The 16,061-nt window shown below is 54.7% G+C and overlaps 2 protein-coding genes across 3 annotated transcripts; both read right to left on the bottom strand.

The window, feature by feature from the left end:
• Window positions 1–3,529: 3,529 nt before the first annotated feature.
• On the bottom strand, window positions 3,530–6,270 carry GJB4 (gap junction protein beta 4). Its single transcript, XM_081487236.1, has one exon. It carries the CDS (start codon window positions 4,328–4,330, stop codon window positions 3,530–3,532), a length of 801 nt encoding a protein of 266 aa, XP_081343362.1. The 5' UTR covers window positions 4,331–6,270.
• Window positions 6,271–7,128: 858 nt separating this feature from the next.
• On the bottom strand, window positions 7,129–10,920 carry GJB5 (gap junction protein beta 5). 2 transcript variants are annotated; one of them, XM_081487234.1, is made up of 3 exons: window positions 10,564–10,918; window positions 9,139–9,280; window positions 7,129–8,322 (listed from the first exon to the last, which is right to left on the bottom strand). In XM_081487234.1, the coding sequence occupies exon 3, from the start codon at window positions 8,296–8,298 to the stop codon at window positions 7,477–7,479; it is 822 nt and encodes a 273-aa protein (XP_081343360.1). In that variant the 5' UTR covers window positions 8,299–8,322; window positions 9,139–9,280; window positions 10,564–10,918; the 3' UTR covers window positions 7,129–7,476. The 2 variants fall into 2 exon arrangements, with proteins under 2 accessions (XP_081343360.1, XP_081343359.1); XM_081487233.1 differs by lacking the exon at window positions 9,139–9,280 and having other exon boundaries at window positions 7,135–8,322; window positions 10,564–10,920.
• Window positions 10,921–16,061: the final 5,141 nt, after the last annotated feature.

A 16,061-nucleotide genomic window follows, 5' to 3' on the forward strand; every position in this document is an offset into this window, starting at 1 on the left:
GACTTAAGACCTCTGGGAAGAGCGCTCATGAAAAGGCCTGGTGTGGGGTTAGTCAAGGTTCTATGATGCTCTTGCCCTGTGTTGGACCTGGAAGCCCCTGGAGTAGGGAGCCTGGAATCTCAGAGGGAGTTGTCTATGGTGGGTCTGCAGGTCTACATGCGGGAGCTGCCTTGGGCTGAGCAGTGTGGGGCTGTCTGGTTCTGAACTGGTTGAGACGGCCACCCTGTTCTCTGAGGTTGGGCGGTCACAGCTCTGGTCTGGCTTGGTGATGGGGGCCATCTTTTTTCTTGGGGTTGGGTGGTCAGTGGATGGTTTTGGTGTCCTGCCCATGCTCTCATTCCTGGGGGACATCCACTCATGGCTTATAGCTGCCCCTGGAGAACTGACCTTGACTGAGTGCGACCCATCAACCCTTCCCCACCAGCCCTCCTGCTTGGGGTAGCCTGAAACCAATGACTGACAGCTATGGGAATTCCAAAGTCTGATGCTCTTTACTCTGGGGGGACAATTCTGTGATGGGATTTATGATCCAAAGGTCCCCTCATGCCATGGGGCTCAGGCCAAGACTGAGTTTCCCAGAACACATACCCTGCACAGCTCTGCCCCCTCCCTATCCTGCTTCCTTTGTTCTTCCTTACCTGCACACAAACTCCTGCCACTGCCTTTGCTTCCAGGGACCCTGACCTAAGATGGGGGTAACTTGCTGATCTTGCCCTATAATCAGGGGTGGGCGTGGAGGCTCTCCAAGGGTCATGGGGGACCTAGCCCCTCACAGACTCAGCACATCCCTGTGGACTTGGAAGTTCCCCTCTCCTCTCCAGGCCAAAGTTTCCTCACCTATAAAAACCTTTAGGCTGGGGGAAGGGATGGGGTGGGCTGAACTGGGAGATTGACAAATATACACTACTAGGTATAAAATAGATAACTAATGAGAATCTATTATATACCACAGGAAACTCTACTTACTGCTCTGTGGTGACCTAAATGGAAGGAAATCCAAAAAGAGGGGATGTATTAATATGTATACATATAACTGATTTACTTTGCTCTACAGTAGAAACTAACACAACATTGTAAAGCGACTATACTGCAATAAAAATTAATGAAAGAAAAAGAATATGGAACCAATCTTCCATGGATATCAAGGGATGGCTGTATAAACTGTACCCCTAAGGATGTCTTGAATTCATTTAATTACGGTATCCTTATTATTTCTTTGTCCTAAATGTTCCTAGACTGCTTTTAAAATATGTTCTCAGCAAGAGTTACACTTAAAAACAACCACAATAAAAAACTTTCAGTTCAGTTCAGTTCAGTTGCCCAGTCGTTTCCGACTCTTTGTGACCCCATGGACTGCAGCACGCCAGGCTTCCTTGTTCATCACCAACTCCTGAAGCTTGCTCAAACTCATGTCCATCGAGTCGGTGATGCCATCCAACCATCTCATCCTCTGTCATCCCCTTCTCCTGCCTTCAATCCTTCCCAGCATCAGGGTCTTTTCCAATGAGTCAGTTCTTCATATCAGGTGGCTAAAATATTGTAGGCTGGATTAATTAAAACAACAACAACAAAACACACAAACAAGGAAACCCTTTGCTGAACTCCCTGGGCTAGGTGTGGTGGACGATTCAGATTCGGATAAACGAGACATGGTCCCTTCTGTCAAGCAGCTCATAGACCATTTATTCATTTAACGAAGATTTAGTGAAGGCAGCTGGGGAGCTGGATGACTCAGCGTCCTATGTGTAAAGGGCTCACAGACTGATGGGGAGAATGGACCCCTCCAATTTGGGGAGAGTGGCTGAGGTATAGGTGAGGCTGGCACATGGAGGAGGTTAAGGCTGTCTCTGGGGTTTGAGGAAGTGTCCCAGAGGAGGGAGGAAGTGCATTCCAGGCAGAGGGACCAGCATGTCTGAAGACTGGAGGCACACCCCAGATGTGTCTGGTTGAGGATCCTTAAGCCCTTTGCTGTGTTATTGGTGGTACCAGGAGAAAGGGGGCTTCCCTGGTGGCTCAGATGGTGAAGAATCTGCCTGCTATGCTGGAGACCTGGGTTTGATCCCTGTGTCAGGAAGATTCCCTGGAGAAGGGAATTGCTACCCACTCCCGGACCCAACTGAGTGACTACCACTTTCACTTTTCAGGAGAAAGGAGCGGGGGTTGTGAGGCTGGGGAAGTCAACAGGGCCTGGGGGAGGGCAAGGGGATGGTGGTCGTAGTGGAAGGACTTTCAAAGCAGGAGGAATGATGTTGTCAGATTCGTATATAACCACTCTGTCCTTGTGGAGGAGGGCAGGAGGAGAGGCCCAGTGGGAAGGGTAAGGCTATGGGGTGAGAGAGGAGAGGCAGACTTGGGAAACTTTTAGGGGCTGAAATTAGTGGGATTTGGTGCCGCACTGAGATGTGGGCAGTGAGGGGCTGGGAGGCGGGAGCGGGGGGTCGGGGGTCGGAGGATGCCTGACCAGTTCCTGGCTCGGACAACTGGGTGGGTGGCAGTGTTGTTCATGGTGGGGTTTTGGGAGGTGGGTGGGCGGTGATGCTTGAGGAGAGCAGGTTTGGGGAAAGAAGACATGGTCAGCTTAGGGGTTGCTGAATGGGAGGGGCCTGGGGGTCTCCAGAGGGTTGTCCCATGAGTCAGACTGGTGTGGGTGCTGGGACTCGAGCTAGTCCAGCTGGTTTCAGGAGCTGTCGAGGTCTGAGTGGTGTGTGTAGGGTGGAAGGATTGTGTATTCAGCAAAGAGAAGGAAAGTCCCTCAGCCTTAAGGATCCATGAGGAATCTGTCAGCTTGGAGGTGCTCCATGGGCCCTGGCCCGTGGGGATGGGCCTCTTAAACATGCAGGCAGACACCCCATCCAGGACTCCCTCTCAGCGCCATCCCACCCACACCAGGCCTTCCCCTCACCCTCCGAAGGACTCATCCCTGGGTACTGTGCTGGGCAGCGTTAGGGAGGCCGGGATGGGGGAGCCATGTGCACTCAGCTGAGGGGCAGCAACTCATACTGGCACAGGCTCTCCTAGGATCTCTCCCCTCCTGCTTTGACCAGCTGATTACAGAGTCCAGAGGCCACTGGATCAACCTCTGGGCTTCCTACCACCTCGTTGCGGCATACTCTGTGGGGTGTGTGGTGGGAGTGTGTGTGTGTGTGTGTGTGTGTGTGTGTGTGATGGGTAAACCTGGATCTGAGGTTCCAGGACTCAGATGCCCACTGAGTGGTCTTCGCCACCTCTCCAAGGTCCATCGTGACCCCCCACCCCCCACTTTCCTTCCCTTCCCTCCCTGCCCCCGATCTGCAAAGGACTGAGAAAATCATATTTATTAAGGACTTGACATACCCTATCGCCATATACAAAAATCCCCATCAGCTATCAACCTGCCTCCCCCGGGGCTCAGGACCCAGAGACCAAACTGCTTCCTAGCATTGGCCCCTGGGTGGGCTTCTGGAGCTCCACACTTGCCTGATCACCTGTCCTGTGGTGGCCTTCCGGAGCAGGCAGAGGCTCTGGTGGTCTCAGCTGCCGACCTCACGGGTTATGGATACCCATCTGCATCAACCGTGGTCATTTCAGCCTTCATTAGGGCAGAGTTCCCATCTTGGGGGTGCTCCCCCGGGCAGAGGGCATATGGTGGACACGCCTCCGGCAGGTGAGCCCGATGCCGAGACCTCCGGTGTCTGGGGCCCAGGATCTCCAGGCACCTCTTGCCCACCAGGTAGGAGACCTCACCGAGGTTGAGCAGGATGCAGAGCACGGCCGTGGCCACCATGAAGTAGGTGAAGATCTTCTTCTCGGTGGGCCGGGAGATGTAGCAGTCCACGGTGTGGGGGCAGGGCGACTCGGAGCAGGCCACCACCCGTGGCATGTCGTAGTCCTTGTAGAGGCGATGGAAGACGTAGAGGAAGCCCACGTCGACGGCCGCCTTGAAGAGGAGGCTCAGCAGGTAGGTCCACCAGAGCCCGCCCCGCTTCTTGTCCGGGTTGTCGTACAGGGACGGGGCGTGGGGCCCGTGCTTCCGGCGGTGCTTCCGCTCGCGCTCCTGGCGGTAGGCCACGTGCATGACCACGAGCAGCGAGGGGCACGTGACCAGGATGAGCTGCAGGGCCCAGAGGCGCACGTGGGACACGGGGAAGAACTGGTCGTAGCAGACGTTGGGGCAGCCCGGCTGCTTGGTGTTGCAGACAAAGTCCTTCTGCTCGTCGTCCCACACCTCCTCCACCGCCACCACGTAGACCAGCACGCGGAAGATGAAGACCACGGACAGCCAGATGCGGCCCAGCGCCGTGGAGTACTTGTTGACCCCGCTCAGGACATCCCGCAGGAACGCCCAGTTCATGCTGACCGTGGCCTGGCTTCCCTGAGTGGACGATCTAGGCCCCCGGCGTCACAGGGCTGGAAGAACCTGGAAATGGGCACCTTCATTAAGGGTGTGATGGGCACATGGTTTCACAACTGTGTCATCACGTCCACACTGTCTATGACTTGGTGGGGTAGGGATTGCCATCGTCCTAGATTCAGAGGGAGGGAGCTAAAGCCCGGAGAGGCACCCGCCCAAGGCGCATGGCTGGAAGTGGCAGAGCTGGTCTTGAGCTTCCATCTTCCAGTTCCAAAATCAGGACATATTTTATTCTATAAAGTAATGGGTACACGTGAAGGGTAATCATCCTGTATTGATGTGCCTACCAACCTCACTGACTCCAACCTTCAGCTCTGCGGGTCACACAACTTCTAAAGAAACAGTAAAAAAATTGTGGGTTGGATGATCCATTGTCTGGTCAGCTGCCGGGCTGGACCGGGCAGAAGGGGAGGGATATCTGGTTTTTTTTTGCCACACCACATAGCATGCAGAACTTCTCCAATCAGGGATTGAACCCATGCCCCCTGCAGTGGAAGCCTGGAGTCTTAACCTCTGGACCACCAGGGAAGTCTGAGGAACATGTATCTTTATTCTTCAACTTCTTCCAACTGAGCACCGGCCTGAGCCAGGCCCTGTGCAGACCTCAGATAATATCTACCCTCATCTTCTCTCTGGCTCTAGGACATCCCCCACCTGACATTCTCTTCCAAATCAAACAGGCTCTTTGGAATCAGGGCGGCTTGGTATCATCCTGCCACCTCCTGTTTCGGCGCTGGGCCTGAGGGCTGACTGTCCTGACCCCAGTGGGTTCTCTGGAATTCTAGCCAGTCCAGCCTTTGGGAGGGACTGGGGAAGGGACAGAGGCAAGATTCTGGCATGGTCCTCCCCCCACCGTCTGCCTTTGCGTTCAGGGACACCTTCCTTCTCTGTCTGCTTGCTGGCCGTGTGCTGCCCACTTGGGCCATTGTGCCATTCAGGCCGTGTCCTGCGTGCTCCATCCTCCACACCCCTTACCTGGAGTGCCATCTTGTCCTACCTCTGCCTCTGGCCCCTCCCCTGTCCCTGACTCAGGTATCAGCCATCTTCAGACCTTGTGCCTTTGGGACATTTTCTGAGCACCCTCCTCCATCTTTCCTGGCAGAGTGCCTCACGGGTACTTAAATGGTCTATTTACCTGTTTTCCATGCCAGACTGTCAGCTTCTGGAGGGCAGCCTCTATATCTCATTCATCTCTGACTCCCCAGGACTCAGTACCGAGCCTGGACCAGTGAACACACAATAGACAATTGAAACCCCACTACTTCCTCATCCCGCTCTTACTTTATCTCGTCTCTAGTCTCCTGTCTTCCCTCTGATCTGGCAGGACAGTCCTTCCCCTTCCTTCGGGCTTCCCTGGAGTTTCTCCAGAGATCCTGTCTCCCCCTATGTCTCCCAAAACCCAACCCACAGCCCTCGGTCCCCTGGGATCCTCAGCCCACCTGGTCTCTGCCTCCCAGCTCAGTCTCCTGCTCGATTTGGTCCTCACCTTGCTTGGTTCTAGCAGCCACTCTCCTGTCCCTGGGCTGGCGTGTCTGCCCGTCTGCCTGGGGACCTCCTGGAGGCAGCTTTTGTTCCTCACTCCCCTGCTGGGTGGGGCTTTCTGAACTAGTGAGCCAAATGGGAGTGACCGGGTGGGCAGGCAGGTGGGCGGACTTCCCGGGCACACGTTCAGAGCAAACACCTGTGGCTCTTCTCCGCTGGCCCACGCCTTCTCTGCAGCTCAGTGGGCATGGCTGGGTCTGGCTCGCCATGCAGACAGGTATATGGGTGAAACTACCAGAGCAGGCGCCGGAGCCTGGTATGTTCATGCCTGGGCCCAGGTCGGCACCAAATGGCATTTTTCCTGCCCCCACCTCCCATGCCGTTGCCTTAATGTCCCCATCCTCTTGTCCCTAGGCCTCTGTCCTACCCTTTTCTCTGGAAGCCTGGTTGTGAGGCTCTCAGCAGCTTGCATCTATGAAAAGGGGCAACCTTGATTCAGCCTAGGATTGCACTGCCCCTCTTCCTGCTCCCTGCTTCTGGCAGGACGTATCTGAGTGCTGGTGAGACATGTGGGGGTGGGAGGGCCTACCCATCCACCCACCCTTGGTTCCTCTCGATGAGGCACCGCTGCCCAGGTGGAGACAAGGAACGCAGGTTGCAGCATGAAATTCTCCAGCTGGCAAGGGGCCAGGCACGGCCTCCCGGTTCACCCTCCACGGGCCTGGGCCTCTGGGGGCCTGGGAGACGGAAGGTTACTGTGCAGCCAGGGAGGGGCTCCTCTGTCTCATTTCCCACAAGCATTTATAGAGCACTTCCTAATACCAATGATTAACATTTATGTGGCCTTTTACAGCAGGCTAACCTCTTCCGCAGCTGTGAGCTCATCCCGCCTCACAGCTGTCCCCCCGGCTCAATATTAGTAACCCACTCTGGAGAGGAGCTGCAGTTGCTCTCCCAGAGTCCCAGTGGAACTTGGGTTCAAAGTCAAGTGCTATGACCAGAAGTCCACGAACTTTCCCCTGAGACACACGACTGCTTATTCACTAAGCTTCGTTCTCTTTGCAGACAACCCATGGGCCTAAAACTGCAACTTGGATAAAGGCTAGACTTGACCCAGAGCAAGGAGCATGAGCCCCCAGGGGTGCTGGGGGTCCTCTTACCTGGCCAGATCAAGTGTAGCCCCGTGCAGGGGCCGAGAAGTTGACGAAAGGTGTCAGTAAGGCTTGCCGAGGTTGAAGGAGGAAAGGTCACCTTGAATCAGTGAATGAATTGAATTTTATTAAGCCCTGACTGTGGACCCCACATTTTGGAGGCACGTGCACGTACATTCTCTTATTAATCCCCTCCTCACGGCGAGGGCCTTGCGCAGCACGGCTCATCATCTCCACTGTATACAAAAGGAAACCGAGGTTCAGCTCTGGGTGGTAACTTTGCCCAAGGCCACACAGCTGGTGCAGGTGGCAGGAGCTTGGGGAGAAAGGATTTGAACCCAGGCCACCTGACTCTCCCTCTTGGCTGCCCCTACTCTCAGCTCAGCACCCCCACCCCCAAGGCTGCACCTTGGCTCCCGGGCCCTTCCAACCCAGGCCTGATCAGACAGCCCTTCACAGCATGGTTTTCTTCACGTGGTCTTGAGGGTGGTCTGGTAAGAGAGGAGGGGGAACATCTGAGCCCAGAAAGATGAGGTCGCCTGAGAGGAGGTCACCCTGTTTGGAAGAAGAGGTGACCCAGTCCAGGTGGTGGTTCAGGCTCTCAGACCAGGCTTTCCTGGCCGCCAGGCACTCCCGGCATCTCTTGCTCACCAGGTAGGCCAGCTCCACCAGGTTGAGGACGATGCAGATGAGGGCCGTGATCACCATGAAGAGAGTGAAGATGTTCTTTTCCTCGGGCTTGGAGATAAAGCAGTCCACCACGTTGGGACACGGGGCCGCGTGGCACTTGACCACGCGGGGGAGGGTGTATTTGGGGTAGATGGAGTGGAACACGTAGAGGAAGGTGGCATCCACGCCGGCCTTGAACACCAGGCTGCAGACGTATGTCCACCAGAGCCCTCCCCGCTTCTTGCCGGGGTCCAGGTAGAGACGCCCACCGTCCTTCCCGACTGCCTCTTGGTGCTTCTTCTCCCGGGCCTGGCGGTAGGCCACGTGCATGACCACGAGCAGCGAGGGGCACGTGACCAGGATGAGCTGCAGGGCCCAGAGGCGCACGTGGGACACGGGGAAAAACTCGTCGTAGCAGACGTTGGAGCAACCTGGCTGACGAGTGTCGCAGTCGAAGTCCTTGTGGTCGTCGCTCCACACTCGCTCGGCCGTCACCAGGTACACCAGCAAGCGGAAGATGAAGACCAGGGACAGCCAGATGCGCCCGAAGGCTGTGGAGTACTTGTTGGCCCCGCTCAGGAGCCCCTCAAAGATCCCCCAGTTCATGGTGGCCCCTGGCGTCGGCGGCTACTGTGGAGAGAGGATGCTGGTCATTTCCTACGTTTAGAGAGCACTCCCTCTTCGTGCTTTATAGAACCGGATCATCAGCTTTGATCCTCACAGCCATGGCAGAGCTGGACTCTATCCTCCTCCCCTTTACAGATGGGGGAACAGGTTCAGAGGGGTTATGCAGGGTCACACCTGATCAGGTGCAGAGGTGGGCCTGGAGCACAGGTAATTCAGCCCAGAACCAACTCTCCCCCATAAAAGTGAGTGAAGCCACCTGCTCCTCCCAGGGCTTAAGGGGGTGGCCAATGCCACCTTCGGAGAAGGCAATGGCACCCCACTCCAATACTGTTGCCTGGAAAATCCCATGAACAGAGGAGCCTGGTAGGCTGCAGTCCATGAGGTCGCTAAGAGTCGGACACGACTAAGCAACTTCACTTTCACCTTTCACTTTCATGCATTGGAGAAGGAAATGGCAACCCACTCCAGTGTTCTTGCCTGGAGAATTCCAGGGATGGGGGAGCCTGGTGGGCTGCCGTCTATGGGGTCACACAGAGTCGAACACGACTGAAGCGACTTAGCAGCAGCAGCAATGCCACCTTCCCTCTCTTTCCTAACCCTGACCCTTCCCCCTCCTCAGTGGTCCAGATTTTGGAATGACTTTTTTTCCTTCTGAGCATGGCTCTCTCCCCTTAGACAGCCTCTTCCCAAGGGGAACCTGTTCTGGGCCTTTTATTTGGGTTGGGAGATGGGGCTAAAGAGAAGGTTGGGACCTTGTCCCCAAACTCCCATCTGGTCTAACATTAGAAATATCCAGACAGTTGTCCTGCTCATGTGTACCTCATCTGAAGCAGGGCCAATGGCAAACCAGCTGAAACAAAAGGGAGGGAGCATTGATTCTCTTTGTATGTTAGGCTTCAAAGAGGAGCCTCGTGTTGTTGTGCTTCCCAAACTGGCATTCCATGGAACCCTGCTCAATGGCCTGGCAACAGAAGCAAAGAGAGAAAAGGATTTCATGTTTAAGAAAGGTAGGCAAGCACTATGCTCAGTGCAAAGTTAAACAGGTCCCTTTGCTTGACCCTGTGAATACGTTCACATTATGAATAAGGGGGACAGAATAGGTAGCACTGCACCAACTCTTCTGATCACAGAACCTTTTCTTTTTGTCATCTTGTGGGACAGCCTTGTCAAGACACCAAAATGGGAAATGCCACTCTGGTCAGTTCTACTGGCGAGTTTGTGAACACACAGGAATCTGATTTACCCCCAATTAGGCAACATGACTATGGTTCAGAGTGAGGGGTGCCCGTGTATGCTCTTGGAATCGCTCTGTCTGGTTCCTGGGGGGAGGTCCGCTGACCCATGCAGCATGGTCTTACCCTCCAGGGCTCCCCAGAACCTCAGGGAGCCTGTCTGCACAGCCTCCTGCTCTAAGGGATTCCTGCTGCTATTTCCAAGTCTGCTCCGGGTCGGAGGTCACCATGCTGTCCTCCTCTCCGCCCCCCACCCCACCCCATAGTATCTGAGCGTTTGGCATGAATCAACATAGCAGCAGTACAAAAGGGTATAGGTTTTATTACCCGTTTACAGATGCGGAAAGTGGAGCACAAAAAGGTTAGTTCATTTGCCCACAGTGACACAGATGGTAAGCAACAGAGCTGGGATTTGAACCCAGGCAGGCTAGCTTCATGGCCCACACTCTGGGTCTGGGCCCCTTTCCTCAGGTTTTGGGAAGCTGCCTACTGTGCCCACTCCCTGCCCCAGCCCCACAGATCCCCAGGGAGGGAGGCTGGGGTGACTCTGCCCCCTACCCTGTCTCTCTGCTGTCCTGTCAATACCACCGACAACTTGAATGTGGGGCCCCTGCTCTGAATCACCCGCTGGTCTCTGCTCCATCCTGCCTGAGGTGGGTGGAACCCCTGGCAGCTTCTCAGGGAGCATCTGAGGAGGCTCCAGCCCAGGGGCTCCCTGCCCAGCAAAACCCAGAGCGGGGGCGGGGTTTCGCAGGCCCAGGCACGGATGCCCCACCTGCTCAGCTCCTGGCCCCTCTGTGAACCCCTCTCCCACTCAGCCCCCGGCTCCTGCCTCGGTTCACAGCTGAGGAGAAAGGGGGAAATCCAGAGCAGAGGCGGGAGCGGCCCTTCCCTTCTCCACCGTCAGGATGGCCCTGTGCCCCGGCCACTCCCCCGACTCGCAGTCAGCAAAGTCTTCCCCCAGCTGGGTGTGCCGAGGGCACCTCTGGACACAGATGGCCTTTGGCCTTACCTGAGCGGCTATTCCTCAGGGCTCTCTGGGCACCAGGTCCTGGCCGCCAGCACTCCAACTCTGCGGGCAGCCGGCACTCATGTCAGAACCCGGGAGGGTGTTTGGGGAAACCTAGGACAGAGCCTGCAGATTTCGGCAGGCGGCCTGGGTGTGCCGCGGGCCAGGAGGAGGAGCAGCTGGGCCGGGAACTGCCATTGGCTGGGCCCCAGCCTCCCAGGACTGCCTCTCATGAGGCCCGGGACACTTACGGTTGCCCTCCTTTCAGGGAGCTGAGCCTAAAACCCTGGCATCCTCTTGGGGACAACCACAGGTCCACTCTGACCCCCGGCTTGTCTTCCCATCCCTGGTCTTGTGTGGGAGGAGCCAAGGCCTGTCCTCTCCGGAAATTCCTTCTGATACTTCCTGGGACTCTATGGGCTGCTCCAGACTCTCCTCCCTCTCCAGTTATTCCTCGGTGCCTTTCGTTCTCATGGCTTCAGTGACCTGTGGAACTGAGTCCCAAATTCTGTCTCCAGCCCACGTGCTCTTGCCTATCAATAGCCCCCACCGGGATGCCTTTCCCTCACCTTTCTCCTTGCCTGGCCTACTCTTCCAAGAAGCTTTCCCTGATTGGGCAGCCCCAGGTGGCTTAAGGCCTCATCTCGGGGCTTCCACGGTCCTGAGCTTTCACATTATCATTGGATGGCATTGAAATTGTTGATTTTATTTGAGCTTGCTTCAGGTGGGACTTGCCTGTTGAATGCACAAATCAGTCCCCACCAATGGACATTTTTAGGGGCTTGTTGTTAGCAAGACGCAACACCGATCAGCTCCTCAGGAACTCACCCGCTTGGCCTTAATTACCAGCTGATAGGTCCAGCACCAGCTGCACAGCCTCTCACGACTGCACAGATGTCGGGGAACAGTCGCTAGGCCCAGGCTCCTACTGTTGCCAGAATCTAGTTCAGTCTTTGCATCCTGACACTGAGCGCATGAGGGATTACACAGGAAGTCAACCTCTCCCCTACATACACAGCCCCACCTCTCCCCAAAATATGTACACTGAGCCCCTCCCCAACCCCTGTGCGGCTGCCTGTCCTTCACCCTGCACCCCTGGCCCTGAGGACCTACTCCCTACCCCATACTACACGCATAAGCTTTTCCACTACTCCATTTTTTAAATTCATGACTCATTTCTGAGATTTGGCTCTGTGCCAGGTGCTGTGTTTGGAGCTAGGTTACACAGATAAAGAGAGGATCAGGAGAGGTTGGCAGGGTCTCCCTACCTTGGTGTGGGCTAAATCTCTTCAGTCGTGTCTGACTCTTTGTGACCCCATGGACTGCAGCCCGCCAGGCTCTTCTGTCCATGGGACTCTCCAGGCAAGAACACTGGAGTAGGTTGCCACGCCCTCCTCCTCCAGGGGATCTTCCCGACCCAGGGATTGAACCAATGTCTCTTGTGTCTCCTGCGTTGGCAGGCGGGTTCTTTATCACTAGCACCACCTGGACAGGCACACAGACGGGGACCCAGAGACACACGGATATAAGGATGGCCTTGAGGGTGAGCTCCAGCAGAAAGGACTCGGGGTGGACAAGTCCTGTCCAGAGCAGGTACCTCCCTGTCTAATGGGGCAGGCAGACGAAGGAAGTGCCTGACGGCAGGGGACATCTGTATCTGGGTCTCACTCCCCTACACCTGGAGCTCAAACACCCCTACATATGGGTCCACCGCCCTGCATCTGGAATCTCACAACCCAACCCGGGGTTTGAATCTCACCTCTGGTACATCCAGGTCTGTTTCTCGGGTGTACAATGAGACATCTTGTGCCCGTGAGGTGTGCCCTGGGAGGACAGTAAGTGCAGGGCAGGGCAGGGCGTCAGTTCCCTGTCTGTGCAGTGCAAAGGTAGCACCACCCACCTTGGAGGGCTGGCACGAGGATTAGCCCAGCTAACAGAGGCACAGTGCCAGGCAGTGCCCGGCACAGAGGAGGCCCTTCCTACCACTGCCTCTGACGTGTGTGAACTGCCTGCACACGCCTGGCATGTGGTGGGTCCCCAGATGGCTTCCTCCCACATTCCCTATTCCTCACCTCTTCTCCCTGAGATGAAGGGAGGCAGAGAAAGGACGAGACAGAAGACTCACCAGAGAAAATCTCATGCGATGGATGATGTCTTTGGGATAAAAAGACAAAACCTGGGTCAGGCAGTGGCTGTTGGGGAGTGGGGAGGGTAGGCAGGGCATACCCTGGAGGGTTTCTCGTTAGTGCCTGGGTGCAGCCTGTTGGGTTAGCTTCTAAGATGTCCTTTATCAGCAGGTCACATGGGCCTGAATTCAACGGACGATGTGTCCGAGAGCCACAAACACTGCAGGTCCACAGCAAGCATGGCATATCCCACGTGCACACGCTCTTACACACAGGCCACACCGTGGGCCCAGTGCTACACACGTGTGGGGCAGTGCTGGACCCTGGATGCCTAGTATGCGGCCTGTTAGGTACCTTGTTAGGCCTCTGTTTACGTTTATGGGATGAAAGATGTGTGAAGCTCATGCACTCTGCAAAGGGAGACACACACAACTACCCTCCTCGGCATTCTTCCTCCAAGCTATTACCAAGTACAGGAGAGAGGAGACCCATGAACAGATTGGGTGTGACACTGAGCAGAGCTATAAGAGACGGGTAACAGAGAGGAGAGTGTCAAGTTCTGCCAGAGGAAGTCCCAGACAAGGTGATGTTTAAGCTGGGTCTTGATGTGTAGGAGTTGATCAAGAGGTGATGAGGAGGAAAGGCCTTTGAGGCAGAGGGCTTAGAGCCTGCAGTGAAAGATGATGGAAAAGCTTTTGAGAGTGGGTTGGAGGAGGGAGTGGTGGGTGTCAGGCGAGTGCAGAGAAAAAGAGAGTGAGCCGGGCAGTCAGGCAAGAAAAGGAAATTTATTAGAGGGAAAAGAGAGGGTGACTGGCTCTTAAGGAGAACCAGCGTCCTCCCTTTCTGACGGAGTCCTTCTTATACCCCACCCATGAAAAGCTCTCTGAAAGGATGTCACGTAGCCAGAGGTCTGGAATCTGGTGGTCTCGCAGCTTTGAGAAGATAGGTGCCAGTGAGATAACAGGATGCCATTTGGGCGACTTGGTCAGTCTCACAGATCACTGTGATTTATTCTTTGCTTGCGAGGTCGACATAATGAGCCATCTTATCGATGAGACCCCATGTGGGCCCTATCAGTGGTGGCACTAAAAAGCAGGGATGTTCTGGACCATGCAAGATCTGGAACACTGTGCTAAGGGGTCTGGATTATCTCATGTGCAGAGAGAGGCCTCAGGGAAGGAAGGAGGCTACGTGATCAGATTAGTATGGTCAGTTCTCATTCTTTGTGGTAGTTATGTTCTGTAAGTCACCACAAACACTGAATAAGCAAATCCAGAGACTTTGCCAGTAGGGGAAATATAGGGTATAGTTCCTACGAGCCTCTGACCACGACATTTTCATCAATTGATCAATATGTGTTTCTCTTGAAAGATATCTTACTTACATACAGTGTTGAATCATTAATGTTGAACTCACAGCCAACAGCACTATAGCTCACTCCTAAACAAAGTTCATCCTTCTATCCTTTTTTTTTTTTATTTTTGGCCTTGGCATGTGGGATTTTAGTTCACCAACCAGGGATTGAACTTGTGCCCCCCTGCAGTGGAAGCAAAGCATCTTAACCACTGGACCCAAATATCCCCAAACAAAACTCATCTAACACTGGTATTTTCTCCCCAGGGCCCGTCACAACCTTCTTGCGCTTGGGAATACCAGACAACACTTCAGTGCCACACTTGGGGGGCCAGTTTAAACAGCAGAATCACCTTCCACAAGCACAAAAATGTGAAAAAAATAGCAACCAATAGACCTCCCATGGGACGTTTGTTTACAGCATCAGCTGAAACCAGAAGACAAAGCATCTGCTTGTTCAGCCTCAGCGGGGAACATCAGGTGACTCAAGTGTTCCACTGCTCTGCGCCTGGCCCCAGATGACAGCAAAAGCATCGCGAGTACTGATTTTGGGGTTAAACAAGTAAATTTTAGTGACTCGATGAACTCACCCAGAGGGAATCTGTAAACAATGATGATTGTATGTTTAGAAAGCTCCCTCTGTGCGAGAGAAGAGGCATGTGAGACCAGTAAAAAAAAAAACAGTTTACAGGAGGAGAGCAGGTTGTAGAGGGTGGGGAGGGAAAGATGATGGGGAGGTTCTTCCCGGATGTTCGGGAGTTGGTGAGTTCAGTGTTCCACGTGCTGGATGAGAGGGTGTGGAGGATGGTCCCATGGGCTGTTCATAGCCAGCAGCTGGCAACAATAGCTGGGGAGGTACTTTGGGGGTTCTCAGCCCCAAGGAGGTGGTGGGAGCCACTGGGGTGGAGCAGGTGGCTTTGGGAGAGTGTGTGGAGTGAGAAGAGATGATGATCCAGGCGGAGCTCTCAGAAGCACTGACGTTTTAGGAAGCAGGTCAGAAAGATGCTCTTGGAGGAGAAAGCACAGTCAGGGCGGGCAGAGGAGGAAACCTAGGGTCAGAGAGGCTGGTCAGGTCCCTGGGGACTTTTGCTAGAGGGATTTCTGCAGAGTGATGGGGACGGAAGTCAGAGAGCAGAGGGTGGGGAAAGTGCAGACTGCATGTGTTCAGGAAGCTGGCAAGTGAGGGGGAAAGGCGGGGGAGTCAGGGCTGGAGACAGGTTTGCTTCTTCTGGGGAGATGGGAACAGACATGTCAAAGGAGCTGCTGCAGAGCCATTTGACCTGCAAATAGACCCGCCATCCTTTCCCCTCCCCACTCTGCTCTGTCTTGGTTCCCTGGCTCCTACTCTGCCCTCTGTGTCCTCCCAGTCCTTAGTCCAGGCATTCCTGACTCTTGTCATCACCTCTGACATGTTCTTCTGGCTTGGAGTGACCCTTGCCTGTTCTCCCAGTTAATGGATGTGGGGTAGGTGAGAGCAGGAGTCTTTTCTGGTGACCAGTTATCCCCCCAGGCTCCCTTCTGAATATACAGGCACCAGGGCCTGATACCCCACTAGTTACCTATTAAAACTACTATTCCCAATAGCGAGCATACTTTGGGTCCTGGAGTAACAAGCTAGGTTGGCCTGTGGGGCCAAGGTGGTGTCTTTTCACTTCCCACTCGGGAGGTGGGGAGGTTGGGTGATGGGGTAATAATGTCAGTTTCATCACTGGATGCCTCCTCAGTGCCAGAAACTGGGCCAAATGCTCTAAATGCATCAGGCATGTAACGCTGCCCACTCTCCCTTCTCCCCTCTCTAAGACGTTGCCCACATGAAGCAGTCATCTTTGGAAAATGCAAAACATGGTAACACAGGTCTTAAAATGTTCCAGGTCTTTCAGAGCCTCCCCCCATGGTCTTGAAATAAAATCTCTTATTGCTGGACTTCCCTGGTGGTCCAGCGGTTAAGAATCTGCTTGCCAGTACAGGGGACATGGGTTCAAGCCTGGTCTGGGGAGATTACACATGTGGTGGGGCAACCAA

The sequence above is a fragment of the Giraffa tippelskirchi genome, chromosome 5 (genome assembly GCF_054371585.1).
Source record: "Giraffa tippelskirchi isolate mGirTip1 chromosome 5, T2T-mGirTip1v1.2.pri, whole genome shotgun sequence".
Classification (NCBI taxonomy): Eukaryota; Metazoa; Chordata; class Mammalia; order Artiodactyla; family Giraffidae; genus Giraffa; species Giraffa tippelskirchi.

What these genes read in the sequence shown, in the direction of transcription:
- GJB4 (XM_081487236.1), bottom strand. Translation starts at nt 4,330, where the DNA reads ATGAACTGGGCGTTCCTGCGGGATGTCCTGAGCGGGGTCAACAAGTAC.
- GJB5 (XM_081487234.1), bottom strand. Translation starts at nt 8,298, where the DNA reads ATGAACTGGGGGATCTTTGAGGGGCTCCTGAGCGGGGCCAACAAGTAC.